Source organism: Oncorhynchus mykiss, chromosome 19, assembly GCF_013265735.2.
Source record: "Oncorhynchus mykiss isolate Arlee chromosome 19, USDA_OmykA_1.1, whole genome shotgun sequence".
NCBI classification, from domain to species: Eukaryota; Metazoa; Chordata; class Actinopteri; order Salmoniformes; family Salmonidae; genus Oncorhynchus; species Oncorhynchus mykiss.
Window position 1 is genome coordinate 60525195 of NC_048583.1, and position 9621 is coordinate 60534815.

The 9621-nt window shown below is 43.2% G+C and overlaps 1 protein-coding gene across 2 annotated transcripts in view; it reads right to left on the reverse strand.

Annotated features, from left to right (window-relative positions):
* The window catches only part of ptk2ba (protein tyrosine kinase 2 beta, a), a 56315-nt gene extending 47235 nt beyond the window's left edge, over nucleotides 1–9080 (reverse strand). For both annotated transcript variants that reach the window (XM_036955219.1, XM_036955218.1), the window contains exons 1-2: nucleotides 8907–9080; nucleotides 6056–6323 (exon numbers count right to left, since the gene is read on the reverse strand). In XM_036955219.1, the coding sequence (XP_036811114.1) occupies nucleotides 6056–6253 (198 nt within the window). In that variant the 5' untranslated portion in view covers nucleotides 6254–6323; nucleotides 8907–9080. The remainder of the gene's footprint in view (nucleotides 1–6055; nucleotides 6324–8906) is intronic.
* Nucleotides 9081–9621: the final 541 nt, after the last annotated feature.

A 9621-nucleotide genomic window follows, 5' to 3' on the forward strand; every position in this document is an offset into this window, starting at 1 on the left:
TTATAGTAGAAATATTATAGGGGAAATATATTAATAGTAGAAATATATTATAGTGGAAATATATTATAATAGAAATATATAGAAGAAATATATAAGGGAAATATATTATAAGGGAAATATATTATAGTATAACTAACTATATGATAAGGGAAATATGTTATAGTAGAAATATATTATAAGGGAAATATATTATAGAAGAAATATATTATAAGGGAAATAAATTATAGTAGAAATATATTATAAGGGAAATATATTATAGTAGAAATATGAATAATACTACAGTAGTAATATTAGTACGCCAATACTATAATAATAGTATACTGTATATATAGTAGTGACCCATAGAGTTCAGTCCTCTCTACAGTAAACTAGTAGTTTAGATGTAAAGTTCCCTACACTCCCTAGAAAAAAGGTGTTATCTAGAATCTAAAAGGGTTCTTTGGCTGTCCCCATAGGAGAACCATTTGAAGAGTCTTTATTGGTTCCAGGTCAAACTGTTTTGGTTCCAGGTAAAACCATTTTGCGTTCTGTGTAGAAACCTTTCCACAGAGGGCTCTACTTGGAACCCAAATGGGTTCTCCTATTTCAGACACCACATTTGAACAGGGTGTGGCACAATGTGTCACATTTTTCTGGCCTATCCAGACAAAATAATGAATTTGCTCTCCTTCTGAGCGACAGAGCCCAGCCTGGGAGACGGCATATGAAAGGTGACAGTCTAGAAAATCATATAGCTGTGTTCTCATCGCACTGTGATATTCTTCAGGTGGATTTAGAGCTCTCAGCATGAAAAAAAATACTAAACCATTTCATAGAATTGAAACAAGACCACCGTCTCTTGGTCACAGACAGGCAAAATCCTGTGGTGATTAAAGCTGAAGTTGTACTGAGCCTGCACACACTTGAATGCTGTCTCTGCACTGCTAAGTAGATGTTATATGAAAGTTAATTAAAATGGTGCCAATATTGTACTGTCACTAAGTATGATCACTGAAAATATCAACAATATATAAACAATATATAAACGCAACACGAAACGTGAGACCAACACTTTACATGAGCTGAAATAAAAGATCCCAGAAATGTTCCATACGCACAAAAGGCTTATTTCTCTAAAATGTTGTGCACAAATTTGTTGACATCCCTGTTAGTGAGCATTTCTCCTTTCCCCCTGACAGGTGTGGCATATCAAGAAACTGATTAAACAGCATGATCATTACACAGGTGCACCTTGTGCTGGGGGCAATAAAAGGCTACTCTAAAATGTGCAGTTTTGTCACACAACACAATGCTACAGATGTCTCAGGTTTCGAGGGAGCGTGCAATTGGCATGCTGACTGCAGGAATGTCCACCAGAGCTGTTGCCGGAGAATTTAATGTTAATTTCTCTACCATAAGCCATAAATGTCATTTTAGAGAATTTGGCAGTAAGTCCAACTGGCCTCACAACCGCAGACAACATGTATGGCGGTTTGCTGATGTCAACGTTGTGAACAGAGTGCCCCATGGTGGAGGTGGGGTTATGGTATGGACAGCCAAAAGCTAGAGACAACCAATACAACTGCATTATATCGGCAGCAATTTGAACGCGCATAGATACGGTGGCGAGATCCTGAGCCCCGTTGTGGTGCCATTCATCCTCCTCCATCACCTCATGTTACAGCATGATGATGCACGGCCCCATGTTCGCAAGGATCTGTACACAAGTCCTGGAAGCTGAAAATGACCCAGTTCTTCCACGGCCTGCATATTCACCAATGTCACACATTGAGCATGTTTGGGATGCTCTGGATCGACGTGTAAGACGGCGTGTTCCAGTTCCCGCCAATATCCAGCAAATTCGCACAGTCATTGAAGAGGAGTGGGACAACATTCAACAACCTGATCAACTCTATGAAGGAAATGTGTCGCGCTGCATGAGGCAAATGGGGGTCACACCAGATACTGACTGGTGTTCTGATCACACCAGATACTGATTGGTGTTCTGATCACACCAGATACTGATTGGTGTTCTGATCACACCAGATACTGACTGGTGTTCTGATCACACCAGATACTGACTGGTGTTCTGATCACACCAGATACTGACTGGTGTTCTGATCACACCAGATACTGACTGGTGTTCTGATCACACCAGATACTGACTGGTGTTCTGATCACACCAGATACTGACTGGTGCTCTGATCACACCAGATACTGACTGGTGCTCTGATCACACCAGATACTGACTGGTGCTCTGATCACACCAGATACTGACTGGTGCTCTGATCACCCCAGATACTGACTGGTGTTCTGATCACACCAGATACTGACTGGTGTTCTGATCACACCAGTTACTGACTGGTGTTCTGATCACACCAGATACTGACTGGTGTTCTGATCCACACCAGATACTGACTGGTGTTCTGATCCACACCAGATACTGACTGGTGTTCTGATCACACCAGATACTGACTGGTGTTCTGATCCACACCAGATACTGACTGGTGTTCTGATCCACACCAGATACTGACTGGTGTTCTGATCCACACCAGATACTGACTGGTGTTCTGATCACACCAGATACTGACTGGTGCTCTGATCACACCAGATACTGACTGGTGCTCTGATCACCCCAGCTACTGACTGGTGTTCTGATCACACCAGATACTGACTGGTGTTCTGATCACACCAGTTACTGACTGGTGTTCTGATCACACCAGTTACTGACTGGTGTTCTGATCACACCAGATACTGACTGGTGTTCTGATCACACCAGATACTGACTGGTGTTCTGATCCACACCAGATACTGACTGGTGTTCTGATCCACACCAGATACTGACTGGTGTTCTGATCACACCAGATACTGACTGGTGTTCTGATCCACACCAGATACTGACTGGTGTTCTGATCACACCAGACACTGACTGGTGTTCTGATCCACACCAGATACTGACTGGTGTTCTGATCCACACCAGATACTGACTGGTGTTCTGATCACACCAGATACTGACTGGTGTTCTGATCACACCAGATACTGACTGGTGTTCTGATCACACCAGATACTGACTGGTGTTCTGATCCACACCAGATAGTGACTGGTGTTCTGATCCACACCAGATACTGACTGGTGTTCTGATCCACACCAGATACTGACTGGTGTTCTGATCCACACCAGATACTGACTGGTGTTCTGATCACACCAGATACTGACTGGTGTTCTGATCACACCAGATACTGACTGGTGTTCTGATCCACACCAGATACTGACTGGTGTTCTGATCACACCAGATACTGACTGGTGTTCTGATCACACCAGATACTGACTGGTGTTCTGATCACACCAGATACTGACTGGTGTTCTGATCACACCAGATACTGACTGGTGTTCTGATAACAGCAGATACTGACTGGTGCTCTGGTCCACGGGCACTACCTTTTTATTTGAAGGTGTCTGTGACCAACCGATACATATCTGTATTCCCAGTCATGTTTAAGTCCATAGATCAGGACCTAATGAATTTATTTCAATGGACTGATTTCCTTTCTATAAACTGTAACTCAGTAACATCTTTCAAAGTGTTGCATGTTGCACCTCAAGCTCAACTTCGACAAGATGGAACTACTCTTCCTCCCGGGGAAGGCCTCCTCGCTCCAAGATCTCTCCGTCACGGTTGATATCTCCACGGTGTGGAAAGAACCTTGGCATGACCCCGGACGACAACAAACCCTGTCGTTCTCTACAAACATCAAAGCAGTGACTCGCTCCTGCAGGTTCATGCTCTACAACATCTGTAGAGTACAACCCTACCTCACACAGGAAGAGGAACATCCGTAGAGTACAACCCTACCTCACACAGGAAGAGACACAGGTCCTAATTGAGGCACTTGTCATCTCCCGTTTAGACTAGTGCAACTCGCTGTTGACTGGGCTCCCCGGCTGTGCCATTAAACCCCCCCTGCCACTTATCCAGAATGCTGCAGACCGCCTGGTGTTCAACCTTCCCAAATTTTCCCATGTCACCCTGCTCCTCCCATGTCACCCTGCTCCTCCCATGTCACCCTGCTCCTCCACACACTCCATCGTGGTGTTTACCTACGGAGCAAGAGGAAGAGGAACTGCCCCTCCCTACCTTCAGGCTCTGCTCAAACCCTACACCCCAACTCGAGCACTCCATTCTGCCAGCTCTGGTCTCCTAGCCATCCCACCCCTACGGAAGGGCAGCTCCCACTCAGCCCAGTCCAAGCTCCTCTCTGTCCTTGCACCCCAATGGTGGAACCATCTTCCCCCTGAAGCTAGGACAGTAGAGTCCCTGCCCATCTTCTGAAAACATTTGAAACCTTACCTCTTCAAAAGAGAATCTTAAATTAGCCCCCCCCCCCCAAAAAAATGAAAAAATATTCACCAACACATGCACTTGACTCCCAACATTTGTAGCTCTGACTTTTGTGATGTGGTTTTACCACCTAGCTATCTTAAGAATCCCTCCTGTTCTCCACTCATTACCTGTATTAACTGCACCTGTTTGAACTTGTTACCTGTATAAAAGACACCTGTCCACACACTCAATCAAACAGACTCCAACCTCTCCACAATGGCCAAGACCAGAGAGCTGTGTAAGGACATCAGGGTTAAAATTGTAGACCTGCACAAGGCTGGGATGGGCTACAGGACAATAGGCAAGCAGCTTGGTGAGAAGGCAACAACTGTTGGTGCAATTATTAGAAAATGGAAGAAGTTCAAGATGACGGTCAATCACTATCAGTCTGGGACTCCATGCAAGATCTCACCTCGTGGGGCATCAATGATCATGAGGAAGGTGAGGGATCAGCCCAGAACTACACGGCAGGACCTGGTCAATGACCTGAAGAGAGCTGGGACCACAGTCTCAAAGAAAACCATTAGTAACACACTGCGCCGTCATGGATTAAAATCCTGCAGCGCACGCAAGGTCCCCCTGCTCAAGCCAGTGCATGTCCAGGCCCGTCTGAAGTTTGCCAATGACCATCTGGATGATCCAGAGGAGGAATGGGAGAAGGTCATGTGGTCTGATGAGACAAAAATAGAGCTTTTTGGTCTAAACTCCACTCGCCGTGTTTGGAGGAAGAAAAAGGATGAGTACAACCCCAAGAACACCATCCCAACCGTGAAGCATGGAGGTGGAAACATCATTCTTTGGGGATGCTTTTCTGCAAAGGGACGACAGGACGACTTCACCGTATTGAGGGGAGGATGGATAGTGCCATGTATCGCGAGATCTTGGCCAACAACCTCCTTCCCTCAGTAAGAGCATTGAAGATGGGTCGTGGCTGGGTCTTCCAGCATGACGACGACCCGAAACACACAGCCAGGGCAACTAAGGAGTGGCTCCTTACGAAGCATCTCAAGGTCCTGGAGTGGCCAAGCCAGTCTCCAGACCTGAACCCAATAGAAAATCATTGGAGGGAGCTAGAAGTCCGTATTGCCCAGCGACAGCCCGGAAACCTGAAGGATCTGGAGAAGGTCTGTATGGAGGAGTGGGCCAAAATCCCTGCTGCAGTGTGTGCAAACCTGGTCAAGAACTACAGGAAACGTATGATCTCTGTAATTGCGAACAAAGGTTTCTGTACCAAATATCAAGTTCTGCTTTTCTGATGTATCAAATACTTATGTCATGCAATGAAATGAAAATTAATTACTTAAAAATAATACAATGTGATTTTCTGGATTTTTGTTTTAGATTCCGCCTCTCACAGTTGAAGTGTACCTATGACAAAAATAACAGACCTCTACATGCTTTGTAAGTAGGAAAACCTGCAAAATCGTCAGTGTATCAAATACTTGTTCTCCCCACTGTATGTATGTATGTATGTATGTATGTATGTATGTATGTATGTATGTATGTATATATATATATATATATTTTTTTTCTTTTTGGTCTAAACTCCACTCGCCGTGTTTGGAGGAAGAAAAAGGATGAGTACAACCCCCAAGAACACCATCCCAACCGTGAAGCATGGAGGTGGAAACGTCATTCTTTGGGGATATATACACTACAGTATAATGAGAATGATAGTACAGTAATGTCACTAACCCGTACAGTCATGCCCTCATGACAACGGACTAGTTTAAAGTTCTTCCCCAGGTTAGCACTGTTGCTGGTGAAACACACTTTGATGATCTTTGTTGGACCGCCGTCCCCAGCAACCGTCGTCTGGGAAGTGTCCGAGGACTTTGATTGGCCATAGGTCTCCACAACCTTCCAAGACAATGTGCTGCTGTCACCTGACATCACAGCACACCCCGTCACCACGACACACACACACACACACACACTCCCTCACAACATCCCCACTTCACACCTGCAGAAAGGGAAAGAGAGAGGTCCATACGTTAGACTGGGAGAAACATCTAAGTGTGTTGTGGTTATGTCATCCCTGGAGCTTGCCACCGTTTCCTAGTTTTCTAGTGTGTGTGTGTGTGTTACACAAGCTGAGCGTGTACACACACGTGGGGATGTAGCAACGCTTCCTGTGGGTGTGTATGCATAAAAGGCGTGGACTCCTACGGCACTCCTTAGTCAACACTAGAAACCACATCCTTGCCGACAACAGGGTGTACTCAACACGTGACCAGGAATACACACACTCACTAGCTGAGACAGGACCTAGAGGACATCCAATTATATACCAGGAATACACACACTCACTAGCTGAGACAGGACCTAGAGGACATCCAATTATATATGTATTCATTCATTTAGCACACGTTCTTATACAAAAGAAATGTACAGCCACACACACACACATTTTCCCCCTTACGGGTGGTCCCGGGAATCGAACCCACTATTCTGGCATTGCAAGCTCTACCTACTAAGCTACAGAGGACATCCAGCTGATTTGGAAACTCTGACTTCAGATAAAACATTCAGATCTAACAGACAAGCGGTGGTAAAGAAACACATGGACACCAAGAAAGAGGAAACAGAAGGAGGACAGGAAGAGGAAGTGACGGAGACGAAAAAACCCTGTCTGCACTGTGGTACATTACCAAACATCACTACCACAAACCATCACTTACACCATCACTTACACCACTATGAAGGGAAATGGGAACAGAGGGTTGTGTTTACCTCCAATCTGGGAAAATATGTTTCGCATTGGAAATGTATTGAATTGAATCAGTACATTTGAAATATATCTGCAGGCTACTTTAGTTACTATATGACAACATCACTGTGAGCACACTGTGGAAACATCAGAACTTCCAGATAACGCACCCTGTGATCCTAGACACAGGAAGTGTCACAGTGATGTCACCATTATACACTACCTGTGTCAGTCACTCTGTGTGTATACGTGTGTGTGTGTCACCTCCGCATACCAATGAGCACACCCCTAACATACCATTGAGCACACCCCTAACATACCATTGAGCACACCCCTAACTTTCAATAGTAATATAATTACTACTAATACATATACATAACTATCTCCTAGTCCAGGTGTTCCCAAACGTTGTCACCCCCCCCCCCCCACCACCACCACCACCACCACCACCACCACCAGACACAAGCACTATTCACGACACAAACTGTTCACACACCTATTTGTTGGCGGAGAGAAAACGTTCGCAAGATTAAAGCTTATTTCCTGTAATTCTACACATTTTGTCATGGGGGTGAAGATAATTGTGAAGTTTAAAAAACACCTTTTCTTTGCAATTCTTTACACATTTTGCCATGTCTAATGTGTATACGTGTGATATTCGAGTGACTCAAACACTACAATAAAATCTATATCTATCTATGACAAACTTTAGCTGACATGTGCTAGTTGATCTGGACATTTCTGACAAGTTATAAACAGCTCTCTAAGGTCTGAATCCAGTGGTGGAAAAAGTACCCAGTTATCATACTGGAGTAAAAGTAAAGATAACGTAATAGAAAATGACTCAAGTAAAAGGGAAAGTCACCCAGTACTTGCGCAAAAGTCTAAAAGTATTTGGTTTTAAATATACTTAAGTATCAAAAGAAAATGTATAAATAATTTTAAATTCCTTATATTAAGCAAACCAGACGACACAATTTTATTGTTTTTTAAATGTATGGATAGCCAGGGTCACACCAACACTCAGACATCATTTAAAAACAAAAGCATTTGTGTTTAGTGAGTCCACCAGATCAGAGGCAGTAGGGATGAACAGGGATGTTCTCTTAATAAGTGTGTGAATTGGACCATTTTCCTGTTCTGCTAAGCATTCAAAATGTAACGAGTACTTTTGGGTGTCAGGGAAAATGTACGGAGTAAAAAGTATAATATTTTCTTTAGGAATGCAGTGGTAGAGTAAAAGTAAAAGTTGTCGAAAATATAAATAGTAAAGTAAACTACAGATACTTTAAAGTACTCCTTAAGTAAAAATTCCCCCCCAAAAACTACTTAAGTACTTTACCACTGTATGCAATGACTGGCATGACAAGAGGAACTGATGATGTACTACCCAATATAGAAGTTTCACCTTCTGCATTCTACTACTAAAACTTACAAGAGTAAGTTGAAAGTAGAATTGAGTCTCTTAAAACACATAATATATATATATTATTTTTTTTTTTATTTTTTTGGGGGGGGGGGGGGTAATAACCATCTATCTACCATGTTAACCCTCTAGGCTGCTATAATACACCATAAACTGCATAAACCTAAGATGGAAGAACATGAAAGGCTTGGTTTTAACTTAATGCAGGACATGAAAAGTTAAAGTGACAGTACAGTAGTCTGTAGGCTTTTTAACAGGAAGGATAACTTCTGATTGGCACCAACCATTTTGAAAGTCGATATAATATACACATGAAACGCTACATTGTAGCCAGAGCCAATATATTATTAAGAACGTAATATCGAGACCGTACTGTGACCGTGCGCAATTTCATGACTGAAAGCACCCACCTGCTTAAAACCCGCGCTGTATCCTAACAGTTCTGCCATGCATGCACCCGTTATTATGGCGGAGAGGAGATGACGGTGAGAGGATAATACACAGCCTACAGGCCTTTCTCTCTCTGCTGTCTGTATTTGTGTTTGTGACTATTACAGCCGGTAGTGAAGAAATCTTCTGACACTTCTAAGCCACACCCAGGCTGCATTGTTACTTCCTGATTTTGGAACATATGACGACAGCACGCCCACATTGTATTAAACATACAATTTAAATGTGTCTATAACGGGGTGGAGGGGGGGCAGGGATAGCATCAACATAGTCGCGGGTAGAGGAATTGTCCTTCAGCAGTCCTGTGTTCACAACAGTGCAGGAGAAAAGTAACTTAAATGTACTAATGAACCTATTTTATATTGGACACACGAGGGCGCTATTTACTCACTTTTCAACTGTCGCATGTGCCCATATCATAATAACTGGTAATAGAGAGAGGTTAGCATGTATTGGGAGTATGATCTTTGACCCTCTGTAACTTTTGCACTCATCATTATTCACGATTCACTCAGTATTATCCATAATAATGGTAGCATCCACATTAATACGCAAAGTGTTTAGAAACCCATTCTATTCTTATTTACATTAAAAAGTGACTCCAAAAAAAGACACAATACATTATTTACCACTCATTTCTATTGGGCACAAAATATTCTGAAACAGTAATTATTG